The sequence below is a fragment of the Hemitrygon akajei genome, chromosome 5 (genome assembly GCF_048418815.1).
Source record: "Hemitrygon akajei chromosome 5, sHemAka1.3, whole genome shotgun sequence".
Lineage (NCBI taxonomy): Eukaryota > Metazoa > Chordata > Chondrichthyes > Myliobatiformes > Dasyatidae > Hemitrygon > Hemitrygon akajei.
In genome coordinates, this window is record NC_133128.1 from 97,339,670 (window position 1) to 97,354,786 (window position 15,117).

General features: G+C 42.5%; 1 protein-coding gene across 2 annotated transcripts in view; it reads right to left on the bottom strand.

Annotated features, from left to right (window-relative positions):
- Positions 1-6,802: 6,802 nt before the first annotated feature.
- tsn (translin) overlaps positions 6,803-15,117 on the bottom strand; it is a 30,831-nt gene continuing 22,516 nt past the window's right edge. The window contains exons 5-6 of one of the 2 annotated variants that reach the window (XM_073046119.1): positions 11,764-11,843; positions 6,803-7,391 (exon numbers count right to left, since the gene is read on the bottom strand). In XM_073046119.1, the coding sequence (XP_072902220.1) occupies positions 7,149-7,391; positions 11,764-11,843 (323 nt within the window). In that variant the 3' untranslated portion in view covers positions 6,803-7,148. The remainder of the gene's footprint in view (positions 7,392-11,763; positions 11,844-15,117) is intronic. The other variant, XM_073046120.1, reaches the window with a different exon arrangement.

Here is a 15,117-nt window from a genome sequence, read left to right on the forward strand (position 1 = left end):
GTTTGTTTGCAAGTTTTTGGTGAGTTTGCTTTCATGGAAAAATGGGATCTGATCCCCAGAAAAAATGATAAAGATCCTAGAGTAGACAATCACCTTCATTGGCTGAGTGGTAAGTTCACAAAAAAGAAAGTTGTTTGCTCCTTTTCCAACCCCCTTCAAATTAAATTATAAGACCATAAGATGATGGAACAAAATCAGGCCATTCGGCCCATATGCTCTGCCATTCCATCATAGCTGATTTATTACCCCTCTCAACCTCATTCTCCTGCCTTCTCCCTATAACCCTTTGAAGCCCTTACTAATCAAGAAACTATCAGCCCCTGCTTTAAAAATGCCCAATGTCTTGGCCTCCATTGCCGTCTGTTCTGTGGCAATGAATGCTAAATATGTCAAACATACTGCCAGGGATGGTGGTAAATACAGATACATTAGGGACCTTTAAGAAATTCTTAGATAGTCACATGGATGAAATAAAAATGGAGGGCTATGTGGTAGGCAAAGGGTTAGATTGATCTTGGAGTGGATTAAAAGATCGGCACCTTGAGGGCCGAAGGGCCTGAACAGTTTAGCTCCGTTTAAAATTAATCTGGAAGTGGTGTTATAGTCTGGGACATTGTACTGCAAACAGCAATCAGGAAAGGAGCTAAACGTGCTAGTCAGGACAGGAATAGGATGATAGTACAGATGAATGAATGGTTCAGGAACTGGCACAGTTTCAGGTTCTTGGAACTTCTTCTGGGCTATGGTGTCCCATACAAGAGGGGTGGAGGGGTTGCACCAGTACTAGATGAGAACCAATTTCCTGGTCAGGAATTTTGCTAGTGCCACTTGGGAGCGTTCAAACCGATTTTTGCAGAGGGCTGGAACCCAGAGCATCAGGTCATTATAAAATAGAGGGATGGAGAGGAAGGTAGATGCCAGGGCCAGTAAAAACAGGTAGGAGCAAAGTAATAGACACAATGGGACAGATAGTTTGAGGAGTGTATATGTTAATGCTAGGGGTATCATGGGTAAATGTGATTAACTTAGAGCATGAATCAGTACATGGAACTATGATATTGTGGCCATTGCAGAGACTTGATTGAGAGAGGGATAGGAGTGGGTGATTAACGCCCCAGGGTTCCAATGTATTAGAAAAGATAGAGAGGGAGGGAGGTAAAAGAGGGGAGCTGCACTATTAATCAGGGACAATATCACAACTGCATTCAGAGGGGATATATTGGAGGGCTTGTCCACAGAGTATATGGGTAGAATACGAAAATAGGAAGGGCACATTTACTTTGATGGGATGCCCCAATTCACACTCAATTTCCTATTGAGGAGCAGATATCCAGGCAGATTAGGGAAAGGTGTGAAAACAATAGGCTGGTTATCATGGGGGACTTCAACTTCCCTAATATAAACTGACACCTTCTTAGTGCAAGAGACTTAGATAAGGCAGAATTCATTAGGTGCATCCAGGTGGGTTTTTTAAATCAATATGTAATTAGTTCAACAAGAGGAGAGTAATGAGCTTGGCCAGTTGACTGACTTTTCAGTGGGTGAACAGTTATGGAACAGTGACCATAGCTCCTTAAGTTTTAAGATAACTATAGATAAGGATTATTATGGATCTCTTGGGATCTAGAATCATCAAGAACCCTTGAGATTATTTTTTAAAAAGCCAGAAAAGAACTCAAGAAAAGAATCAGTAACTTTATGAAACTTTATAAAAGTCAAGTTAGACCACATCTGGAGTATTGCATCCATTAGAGAAAGGATGTTGAGTCTTTGGAAAGAGTGCAGAAGAGGTTTACCAGGGTGCTTCCTGGATTAGAGGGCACATTAAAATGACTCCTATTAGAGAGCATCATTTAAGATGAGAGGGGCTAATTTCAAGGGGATGTGAGGAACAAGTTTTTGCACAGTGTTTTGGAGGCCTGGAACACACTAACTGGAGAGTGGTAGAGGCAGATACATTAGAGACATTTAGATAGGTACATGAATGTGAGGAAATGGAAGGATATGAATTCTGAATAGGCAGGAGGGATTAGTTTAGTTGGCCATTAAATTAATTTAATTGGTTTGATACAATGTTGTGGGCCAAAGGGTATTTTCCTGTGCTGCACTGTTCTGTGTTCAATGTTCTATGACCTGCTGAGCTCCTCCAGAATTTTGTGCATGCTCTGGTTTTCCAGCATCTGTAGAATCTCAATTAATTATCTGCTGAGTTGCTCCAGCATTGTGTGTGCACACAGCAGACAGTATCTGTGGCATTGTGTGTGTACACAGCAGACAGTGTCTGTGGGATCTCTGTTTTCTGCAAAACCTTCAATGACAGAATATTACAGCACAGATGGGGGCAGTTCTGATCTTGTGCCTGTGATCTGGGAATTGAGATCATCACGAGACTGTTACTGAAGGGGGGGGGGGGGGGGGGGGGTTAAGGCCCGGGATAGACTGGCTTTGACCATATTGAATGGAGAGAAAGGGAAATATCACCCATTTACTAGTGTTCTTGGTTCAATGGAACACCTGCTCCTTCTCACCTATAACTTCCAGCCCTTGCAGATTTGCTCCATTTGCTTCCACCATCACTCCAGGCAGCACATTCCAATCCTGTGGATCTGCTGTGCATGAAGAAAAGTTGTTTCCTTATCTCCTCTCCAGCTCCTTGCGTTTGAGCTGTTCACCTTCCTGCCAGTGAAGGAAGTTTCTTCTCTACACAAACCATTCAAAATTTTGAAAATTTCTACTAAATTTCCTTTCAATATTCACCCTTTTCACATTTGAACAATTCCCACTTCCCTAGTTTTCCCACACAAGTTCCTCTTCCCTGGAAAATTTCTTCAAACTCTACAAAAATTTAAAATACACCCTAAAATGGTTAGATTTGGGTAATGATCTAAATAGAAACAGATCAGATCTTTTGCTCCAAAAGACCTTTGACACAGATGAGGGATTGCCCGATTGCCGAATTCAGATTTTCAAATTCAGTCAAACATGATGGTCTATGGCCTCCTCTACTACCACACAAAGAGGAGTAACACCTCATTCTGTTTGGGTGGCTTCCAACCTGATGGCATGAACATCGATTTTTCCCATTTCTGGTCATTTCTCCCATCCACCTTTTTCCATTCCTCATCACCTCCCTCTGGTGCCCTTCCTCCTTCCCTTTCTCTCATAGCCCACTCTCCTCTCCTATCAGATCACTTCTTCTTCAGCCCTTTATCTCATCCACCTCTCACCTCCCAGCTTCTCACTTCATCCCCTCTCCCCCACCTTCTTATCCTGGCTGCTTCCCCCTTCCCTTGCTGCCCTGAAGAAGGTTCTCAGCCTGAAACGTTGACTCCACCAGAGATGCTGCCCGACCTGGTGAATTCCCGCAGCGTTTCGTGTGTGGTGCTTCTGATTTCCAGCATTTGAAGAATCTCTTGCGTTCAGATCAGACCAGATCCTAACCGTGCTTGAGCAGACCATCACTTTTAAGTACCTTTATCTAGAGTCAGGTTTCAGAAATCAACATAAATAAATGAAAAATTGTTTGTAATGGGTCTTCCTACCCAAATTGCCCATGAGATCCACAGTCTGAATCTGAAATTGGACGGGAGATTTAGTATGATATTGTACAGCCTAACACAGCACAGACTATCTTCAACAAAGTCTGTTTCACTACATGGTATATCCGCAATCTCGTCTCCTCTATTTTACTATTGAAGCCAGATGTAGTAATAGGTGTAAGTGATAACCCAGTGGCCGCATTCTCAACTCCGCGGCAAAAGGATGTGGAAGGAAAACCTGACTTTAATAATCTAGTTCTCAACTGGGGTCATGATTTTTAAAATAAACATCGTTTTTTGAACTTTGCCCGACCGACACGCAATGCTAGTTTCAGGCAGGGACTGAGCAGCCCCGGTGATGATCTCGTTAGAGGTCAGTATGGCAGTGCACAGTAGGACCGTGTTTATTTGCTTGAGTCCACTCTCAGTTTTTGACGTGAGATAGGGGAGCATGGTAGACTGATGGTGAGCACTGTATTGCACGGAGGGAGGACAGTAAGGCTGATAATTGGTGAGCACTGTATCTCACGGAGGGAGGAGGGTAAACTGATAATTGGTGAGCACTCTATCTCACGGAGGGGCGGACAGTAGGCTGATGATGAGCATGAAGTGCATTTTCTGAGCACTGAATGGGCTGCGAAGGCAGCGTCTCCCAGCTGAATTCTCTCTCCAACTTCCCCCCACGCGCCGCTGACTGGTTTAAGGGAGCAAACAAACTCCCATAGAAAATTGGAGGGAAATTTTCATTCTAAAGGAATTTTTCCACACCGCAACTCAGCTATTGGCCTGCCATTTTGCTGAGTTGTAAACGTTGCAAAAGGTAGACGGTGTGGGTTAGGAGTGAATTGTGTTGTGAAGCAACACACACATGCCGGTGGAACTCAGCAGGCCAGGCAGTGTCTATGGAAAAGAATACAGTGGACGTTTCGGCCCGAAACCCTTCGGCAGGACTGGAAAAGTAAAGATGAGTAGAGTTAAAAGGTGGTGGGAGAGGAGGGAGAAAAACCCAAGGTGATAGGTGAAACCAGGAGAGGGGAAGGGCCTGAAGGGCTGGGAAGTTGATAGGTGAAAGAGATACAGGGCTGGAGAAGGGGGAGTCTGATAGAGGACAGAAGGTCATGGAAGAAAGAAAAGGGAGGGGAGGAAGTACTAGAGGGAGGTATGGGCAGGCAAGGAGATAAGGTGAGAGAGGGAAAAGGGGATGGGGAATGGTGAAGGGGCTGGGTAGTGCCATTACTGGAAGTTTAAGAAATCGATGTTCACGCCATCAGGTTGGAGGATAAGGTGTTGTTCCTCCAACCTGAGTATGGCCTCATTGCGACAGTGGATGGAAGCCATGGATAGAATTGTGAATTGTATTGTGAAGTGTTTCTATGTTTTGTAGTTTTCTCATTTCGTTATTTATTACGCTGTTTTTTGTATTTTATAAAATTGTTAGGCTATATTTTTATTCATATTGCCTTGGCTTATTTTTAGTAACTTTACTACTCAACATTGTCAATAAATTTTCATATTGTAAGTAGCATTAATTAAAATCAATTTACAACCTTTATTTAAATCAAATCTACTAAGCCTACCTTTAGAAAAATTAAATCCCATTTTGGCTTAAGCCAGTTAGTTAACAGAAATTTATTGTGTTTGCCTTATGAGTTTTTAAAATTTATTAAACAGAAAAAAACAAGATTAATTTCAAGAAAGGTAAGCAGAGCTACCTGTTTTTTTCCAAGAAAGATCGGCTAAAAATTTACTCTCTACTCAAAAGAGCACTGGCAATTATTTTTGGATTATTCTATCTACAACTTACTGATCACGCTAACGTACCATGAGCTGTAGATATAATAATTTTTATACAGGGGTGCCCCTAGACCTGAAAATTATTTCAAGTATTCCTCCAGGGCAAAAAGGTTGTTAAATTGCTGCTCTATATTGTGGGATGAGTGTGCCCTCTAATGGTGGGAGCAACTACTACCCAGCAAGTTCAGAAATGAAGACCATAAGGAGCAGTTAGGCCATTCGGCCTATCAAGTCTGTTCTGCCTTTCCATCATGACTGATTTTTTTTTATCCTTCTCAACCCTATCCTACCGACTTCTCCCCATTATCTTTGACTAATCAAGAACCTATCAACTTCTGTTTTAAATACACCCAAAGGCTAGGCTTCCACAGCCATCTGTGGCAATGAATTCCAGCTTCACCACGCTCTGGCTAAAGAAATTCCTCCCCATCTCTGTTTAAAGAGTCTCTTAAATGTCAGTAATGTATCAGCTTCTAACAACATCTCTGGCACCTATATGCACCCACCTATCCGTGTAAGACAGAAGTCCATCTCCCACCCCCCGTTCTACAGGGGTTGTATTGAGAGCATTCTGAGCAGCTGCATCACTGCCTGGTTCGGAAATTGCACCATCTCGGATCGCAAGACCCTGCAGCGGAAAGTGAGGTTAGCTGAGAAGATCATCGGGGTCTCTCTTTCTTTCTGCCATCACGGACATTTACACTACACGCTGCATCCGCAAAGCAATCAGCATTATGAAGGACCCCATGCATCCCTCATACAAACTCTTCTCCCTCCTGCTGACTGGGAAAAGGCTCCGAAGCACTTGGGCTCTCAGGACCAGACTATGTAACAGTTTCTTCCCCCAAGCTATCAGACTCCTCAATACCCAGAACCTAGACTGACACCTTACTGCCCTATTGTCCTGTTTATTATTTATTGTAATGCCTGCACTGTTTTGTGCACTTTATGCAATCCTGGGTAGGTCTGTAGTCTAGTGTAGTTGTTTTTTTTTCTCTGTGTTGTTTTTTACGTAGTTGAGTCTAGTTTTTGTACTGTGTCCTGAAAAACGTTGTCTCATTTTTACTATGTACTGTACATAGCAGTTATGGTCAAGATGACAATAAAAGTGGCTTGACTTGACTTGGGGGGGGGGGGGGGGATGATAAATTTTAGCCATGATCAAATGGCAGCACAGACAAGGTGGGCCAAATGGCTTAATTCTGTGGTCTTGTGGTCTTGATGTTTCAAGAATGAAAGAAAAGTGGAGTGCTACGAAGGAGAGAAGGGTTAGATTCATCTTGAAGTAGGTTAAAAGGTTAGCACAACATTGTAGGCTGAAGGCCAGTACTGTGCCGTAATGTTCTACATTCTGTTCATCCAGGACTCCTCACCATCTCAATTCATATTCTGGCAGAGGAACGAGCTCATTCTGTGCCGTATCATTCAATTAAATTCTGACACCAACTCCCCTCAAGATGAGACCCATGTGCATGCAGGAATATTTGGCTTTTATTTTGTTTGCAGGTATCAAAAGGCAAACCGAAAAGTAAACGGCTGAGCACAAACGTGGTGGTGAGTGCTGGATTATGTTGTAAATCAGCATAAGAGCTCAGCTCAGCACCTACAGACAAGGCTGCACAAATCAGCATAATACTGACCACACTGAAGGAAGTTACAGCTCTTTAAACTTCAGATCTCAAAATTATTTCACTTTACCATAAGCCATAATCAAGATAAAAAAGAATACATCACCATTTTTCATCAAAAACACCATCAACCGGTAACTTCCTTCCTTCCCAGCAAATAGGCGAATCCTCAAGCCTACAATGGAAGTTACTTTCCCGCAACCGTGCCCCCGCTGGGCTCATCCCCTTTCCCCAGCCCACGTATTGATAGATCGTACACCACTTCTTCTATCTTCTTCACGTCATACTTTAGGCCATCATAGCGCTTCCGCAGGGAGTCATTCTTTAGGTTGAGCAGACGGAAACCAGAATCCAGCTCGTTGATAAAGGAAGAGATGCGGAGGGGACGGGAGTAATCGCCAGCAGTGACGCTGTTTAGAGCGAGCCTTGACTGTGTCCAGAGGCCAGGAAAATGAATGGGAAATGCAGAGTTACGACAATCAGTTCCACTTTGGTGTTAGTTTTTTATTTCACAGTTAGGGTTAGCCACCATATTTCCCCCACAGACCTCAGTACACCAACACAGTTCACCCTTCTCTCCCAATTCCCTTCTCCCAAAGGTAGTTATGTAGATTGAACAAAGTTTTGTCTGTTTGCTGGTGTTTGTGTTGTAATTGTGGGGTGCCCTGAGCCTATACAACAATAAATAAATTCACACCACTGTTTCTGTGCCTCCAAACACTGTTTGTGAGGAGCAACCCTTTCATAATCTGGTGCAGTTTCACAAAGAACTTTGAGAAATACCATGAGCAGGTCATCATAGCATTTCCTGAGTAGGAGATGGGGAGCAGTGGGGGAGGATGCAACAAGATGAGCAGTTCTGAAGGGGGATCAGTAAGAATGGAAGGGAAAGTCTAAATAAAGTGAGAAACAGAATGACTGGAAAATAGAGAAGGGGTACAAAGGGGAGGGAGGGAATGGGGTAAAATGGTAAATAATTTTGGGCCCCATGTCTTTAAAAAAAGGGATGTTCTGACATTGAAGAGGGTCCAAAGGACACTCACAATAATGATCCCAGAAATGAAAGGATTAACTTAAGAGAAGTGTTTGATGGCTGTATGTATGTACTCACTGGAGTTTAGAAGAATGAGGGGGGATCTCATTGAAACCTATCGAACATTGGAAGGGCTAAATGGAGAGGATGTTTCCTACAGTGGATGGGGGTGGGGTGGGGGAGAAGGCTAGGACCAGAGGGCTGGATAAAGTGGATGTGGAGAGGATGTTTCCTATAGTGGGGGGGGGAGGCTAGGACCAGAGGGCACAGCCTCAGAATACATCATTTTAGAACAGATGAGGAGGAATTTCTTTAGCCAGAGGGTGGTGACTCTATGGAATTCATTGCCACAGACAGCTGTAAAGGCTAGATCATTAGGTATATTGAAAGCAGGGGTTGATAGTAAAGGTCTCAAGGGTTAAGTGGAGAAGGCAGAAGAATGGGATTGAGGGGAATAGTAAATCAGCCATGATGGAATGAATTGAATTGACTTTATTGCTTATGTCCTTCACATACATGAGGAGTAAAAATCTTTACGGTGCATCTCCGTCACAACGTAACGTAATACTCAGCTCATGGATGGGCTGAATTGCCCAATTCTGCTCCCTTGTGCTATGATCTCAGATGGGGAAACACAGGGGGAGTGGAGACTGGGAAGGCAAATGTGATGAGCAGTTGAGTAAGTGGGAAGGGGAACATGGAACATTAATTTTTTTTTTTAAGTGATGCAGTGCAGATCAGCCTTTCGAGCCACACTGCCTCTTAGCCCCCGATTAACCCCAACCTGATCATGGACCACTCACAATGACCAATTAACCTACCCAGTAGGTCTGTGGAAGGAAGCTGAAGCACCCAGGGAAATCCCAGGTATTCCACAGGAAGAGAGTCCTTACAGAACATCAGAACTCCAAACTCCGGAACATCCCAGGCTCTAACAGCGTCATGCTAACTGCTACACTACCACGGCACTTATATAGAACAGTACAGCATAACAACAGGCATTCATCCCACAATGTCTCTATAGAAGCAGGAACAGGGATGAGGATACATCATGGAGGAGAAAAACGTGTTAACAGTAGTGGAGGGAACAAGGGGGAAAACAGGGAATCAAAAAGGACACAGGGTGTGTGGGACATGCCATTCGCTCTTTCTAGAAAATACACCAACCTGCATTTACATTGGAAAGAAGCAATCCAAGATCTCGTTGTAGGGATCAACAACAAATGCTTAGCCATATATTAGGGCAAGAACCCAAACGCTGGGTCAGACAGGTTGGCTTACGGAGTGAGAAAGGGAGAACTCTAGAGAGGGAAATTGAGGGCTTGAGACCTGGGCAGCTGAAGGCATGATCAACAGTGATGGAGCAATTAAATGCCGAAGAAACCAGAATTCAAGGAGCTCAAAGATCGTGGGGGATAGCAAGGACCAAGATCACAGAGTTAGGGACAAGATTCAGAATAATTAGTGGGTATAACAGTTTACATGTACCGGGGGACAGTGAAAACCCATTTTGTATGCCATCCATTACGTCAGTGCACTGAGGCTGTACGAGGGGGAACAATGGGGGCATGCCAGCCCAGCAGTTTGCACAATGCAGCCTGGCTTCTTTCCCACTGCACTCTACATTCTCCCTGAGGCTTTCCTCCAGGTCATCCAAAGGTGTGAGGGTCAGGATCAGTAAGTTGTGTGCACGCTATGTTGACACCAGAAGCATGGCGACACTTGTGGGCTGATCCCAGCACATCCTTAAACTGTGTGTCGTTTCAAATAGAGTCATATAGAAACAGGTCATTTAGCCCATCTAGTCCATGCCAAAACTATTTGAATGCAGGATATAGTGTCACACATACAGAGAAAGTACAGAGGAGGCTGACAATAAGATGCATGGCTATAATGAGGGAGATTACAAGTTCAAGAATCCATCTTATCATATTAAGGCCCATAATAGAAGCTGTCTTTGTGCCTGTTAATACAAACATGACAGCTGGCATTATGCGTGCCTTTACCACTTATATAAAATGGCTTTGATTATATAACCAACATAGACTTTGCTGATGTCACAAAGATAGGTTGGGAAGTAAGTTGTGAAGGAGGCTGCATAGGGATATGAACCAGTTAAGCGAGTGGGCAAATATCTGGCCAATAGTACGTACATTATGAAAAGGTGGAAAAGTAATTAAAGCAAGTTGTCTAAATGCTGCAAGTTGATAGAGTATTTACATAAGGGGACCAAGGTGTCTCGTGTGTGAATCATGGAAGGCTATGCAGATACCACAAGTAATTAGCTTACAGAATCTTGCTGTTTGTGGTCAAGGAAATTGAATTCAAAAGTAGGGATGTTGTACCTCAGTTACAGGGGGGTTTTGTGTGCAGTATTGGACTTGTTTAAGGAAAAGTGTTTATTGTTTGAAAGCAGTTCAGAGGCTCACTTGACTGATGTCAGTAATGGGTGGGATGCCTTATACAGACAGGTTGGTGTTTAGAAGGATGGGAAGGAACTGCATTGATACACGAGATTGTGAGGGGCATTAACAGGGTGGATGTAAAGTTAAAGTTTCACCTTGTGGAAGGATATTGAATTACAGGTACGCTGTTTAAAAACATGGGGTCACTACTTAAAGTGAATGAGGTTAAAAAAAATTCTCCCAAGGTATTATGTGCAAGTCTTTGTAACTCTTAACTCCTCAAAGGCTGGTGTAAGCAAAATAAGTGGATCTATTTTTCATGCAGAAGTAGACAGATTCTTGACTAGTGTGGAAAGGTTACCGCAGGTAAATGGAAAAGTGGGATTCTTTAGTCAAAATTATACAGCATGGAAACAGGTCCTTCAGCCCAAATACTGACCAAGATGCCCCATCCAAGCTAGTATTTAGCCCACAACCTTCTAAACTTTGAGGTTATAATCAAGTCAACCACAATCTTAAATGTTAGAGCAAGAGTGAGGGGCTGAATAGCCTACTCCTAGATTTATGTTTGTGGCATAAAAACTATAATTCAAGATATTAAAATACAAATGCAAAAAGCTGGAAACGTTCAGGAATGAGTATAGGCCATAATCTAACCAAAGGTCAAGTTGATATACCCACAGAAAAGGGTAAGGGTAGGGTGGCACGGTAGCATATTGCTGTTAGAGCATCAACTACCCAGGTTCAGTTCCGCTGCTGTCTATAAGGAGTTAGCACGTTCTCCCCGTGACTGCGAGGGTTTCCTCCGGATGTTCCCGTTTCCTCCCACATTCCAAAGAATGTAGTCAGGTAATTGGTCGGACGGGTGTAACTGCGCAGAGCAGGCTCAGAGGGCCAGAAAGGCCAGTTACTCTGCTGTATCTCTAAATATATCAAAATAAAATAAAGCTAAGGAGCAGGTAGGAAGCTGTGTACTAATCAAAAGATCCATGCAGAAAGTTAATGAGGAGCAAAATGATCTACTACAGCCCGTGAGTGAACGTGCACCCTCATGCACTGTGATTTACTCAGCAGCCCAGTCACTCTTTATGTTGTAGCAGTTAGCGGAATACTACTACAGCACTAGTGATCAGGATTCCATTCTCGCCACTGCCCGTAATGAGTCTGTAGGATTTCCCCATCACCATGTGAGTTGCCAGTTTCCTCCACATTCCACAGATGTATGGCTAGGGGTAATGAGTTGTGGACATGCTCTCTTGCCACCGGAAGCATGGTGACAGTCGCAAGGTGCCCGGTACAATTTCACTATATGTCAATGTACACATGACAAACAAAGCTAAACTCTTTATCTGTAAGTATCTTACCAGTTCATTAGCTAGAATCAAGAGTCCTGAAAGGTAATCCTCAATATCGAGATGGAAGCCTTTATCTCTGTGCATTTCAACTGCAAATAGATAAAATATCATTGTCCATTTATTGTCAATTTAACAGAATAAGAGGGGATCTCATACCGAATATTGAAAGGCCCAGATAGAGTGGATGTGGAGAGAATGTTTCATATGGTGGGACAGTTTAAGACCAGAGGGCATAGCCTCAGAATATAAAAATGTCCCTTTACAGCAGAGATGACAGGGAATTTATTTAGCCAAATTGCAGTGAATCTTTGGAATTGATTGCTACTGACAGCCATGGAGGCCAAGACATTGGGCATATTTAAACCAGAGGTCAATATGTACTTAACTACTAAGGGTGTCAAAAATTACGGGGATCCTTTGGAAAATGAGGTTGAGAAGGAAAATAAATCAGCCATGATGGAATGGTTGAATAGCTGGATGGGCCAAATGGCCTAATTCTGCTCCTATAATATCTGATGGTCTCAACATCACTGATTTTATGAGAACACAAAATCGGAAAGCTATTTTACTAATTCCTTCTCACTGCTCATTGTCCTGCAAATCCTCTTCTTTTTCAAGTCATTTAAATTCAGATATTTAAGCTTGAACTCCAGGTGAGGTGGCAAGTGAACAGAGATACCATCTTTCAAAGTTCAAAGTAAATTCATTATCAAAGTACGTATATGTCACCATATATAACCCTGAGAATCATTTGCTTGCAGTAAATACAAAGAAGCACAATAGGATAAATGAAAGCCCACACAGAAGACAGAGAAACAACCTATGTGCAAAATAGAACAAACTGCACAAATACAAAAAGAAAAATAATATTAATAAATAACAATAAATATTGAAGACAGCAGATGGTGTCCGTCAAAGTAAGTCCACAGGCTGTAGGATAGTTCACTGTTGGTGTGAGTGAAGTTATCCCCTTTGGTTCAAGAGCCTGATGGTTGAGGGATAACTACTGCTCCTGAAACTGGTGGTGTGGTAAGGTATTACACTGAACTTCTGTTGGCTTTGTCATGTGGAGACCAATAACTGCACTTCTAAAGTACTTCAGTGGCTAAAAAAAAGTGCTTTTGGGAGGTGCCGTGGTTATGAAAAGAAATAGAAGCTTTTTTGTTTGTTTGTTTTGCAAATGATTTAAAACCTCCTGACAAAAAGAGAAACTCTTGCCGCAGTGGAGGAACTTGTTTTACCAGAAGATGGTTGAAATCAGGAAAGTGCTGCCTAAGGGGTTGTGGAGGCAGACACTGTCTCAAATTTTAAGAAGTATCCAGACAAGTATTTGAACTGACAAGGCATGGAATGCTACAGGTCAAATACAGGTAGATGGGATGGGCAACTGACATGGTGGGCCAGAAGAGCCTATTGCTGTAGGCTCCATAACCATTGTTTTCTGAGGACAGGTTCAGCAAGCTTTGGCTTTTCCCTTTGGAGTAAAGGAGGATTACATGTGATTTGACACATAGACTGAGTCAGATAACCAGAGACTTTATACCAAATAGAAATGGCTAATACAAAGGGAAATAAATTTTCAGGTGACTGTAAGATAGTTTGGGGGGGGGGGGAATGTTGTAGTGTACTCAATATCTCAGTAATATTTGAGCAATATTATAAATATTGCTCAATTACATAATTCATTACAGGTTATATGCAAGAAGTATGTGAATGGCATATGTCATTATGCCACCATGTCATTTGGGAGTGATCACTAAAGAAAAACTAAGTAGACATGTTATCCCAGGCTCCCATGTTTTTCTTTCAGTTAATTTCTGGAGTTACAGTGCCGATGAGGTAATTTAAAAATGAACCTGAGATGAAGTTGCAATGTTGCACATTTTTTTCCTTTGGAGAGGGAGAGAGACATTCAAGTTTTAAAAAAGTAAGGCAGAAAACAGACAAAATTAACAGTATGGCCAAGTGTAAAAAAATTTTTTTAGAAGGCATTAATTGCTGGCTTTATTGGAGAGATCAATGCACTCAATTGCACAACAAATAACTGGATGACATATTGAGCATATATTGAAGCAAATGAAATAGTTAATAAAAACCCTGTCTCAGTGTTGATCACTGCAATAGGTGGAAAAGCATACAGCTTGCTTAAAAGTTTGACAGCTACAACCAAACCAGTCAAACTTATCTTTGCCAACATCGTGAATGTAATGCAGGAACATTTAGAATCAAAATCATTGTTGATTGCAGAATGCATTAGGTTTCATAAGAAGAATCAAAAGTTGAAGAGTTGCTTGAGCAATGTCAGTTCAGTGAAAGGAGATCATTTAGTTTGTAGAATCTTACAAGAAAGCATTCAAAAATGGCTCCTAACTGAGGCACAACTTACACTTAAAAGAGAAGCTGAAATTGCTGCATCAATGGAAACAGCAGCCAGAGACTCAACTGAATTGCAGTCAGGAATGAAAGTGAGCGTGAACTGAATTGCAATGTCTACACAGAAACCTGCCTGGCTGAGCAAATTGTGTTCCCGTTGTGGCAGGGGCTCATATAGGTAGATCAAACCAATGAACAGATTGTGTTCCCGTTGTGGCAGGGGCTCATATAGGTAGATCAAACCAATGAACAGATTGTGTTCCCGTTGTGGCAGGGGCTCATATAGGTAGATCAAACCAATGCAGGCTTTAAGGCAAAACTTGCAGAAAATGCAACCATGGGCAACAATGCATGGGCTCAGAGCACAATGCATTAAGTATGAATTCTTTAAACCAAGTATCATTTAGTGAGGTCACAAGTGTGCTGAGAAAATTCAAGCAGAGGTGAATGCCCAAAGGCTAAAGCCTTTGTCACAGTTTCAGTCCTTTTTAGGATTTGTTGATTACTGATACAGGTTCTTGCCAAACCTGGCAACTGTGCTCCACCCCTTGAACTCATTACCATGGACTGTGAAGGAATGGCACTGGACAAAGCAGTGTGAGGTGGCTTTCCAAAAGGCAAAAGAAATGGTGATGTCAGACACTGTACTCACACATTATGATCCACATTGTCTGGTGAAGCTTGTTTGTGACACCTCACCTCATCACGTCAGATGTTATGTGTGATGGAAGTGAACACCTCACAGCCTTTAAATCACATTCCCTTATCACTGCAGAGAACTATTACGCACAGATTGAGCGCCTTGAGTCTGGTTTGGGTGTAAAATATTTCATCCAGTACTTGTATTGCAGAGACTTTACTCTCATTACTGACCATAGTGGTCATCCCACTGTAGAAAGGATGTTGAAGCTTTGGAGAGGGTGAGAAGAGGTTCACCAGGATGCTGCCTGGTTTAGAGGGCACGTGCTATCACAAGAGGTTGGACAAACT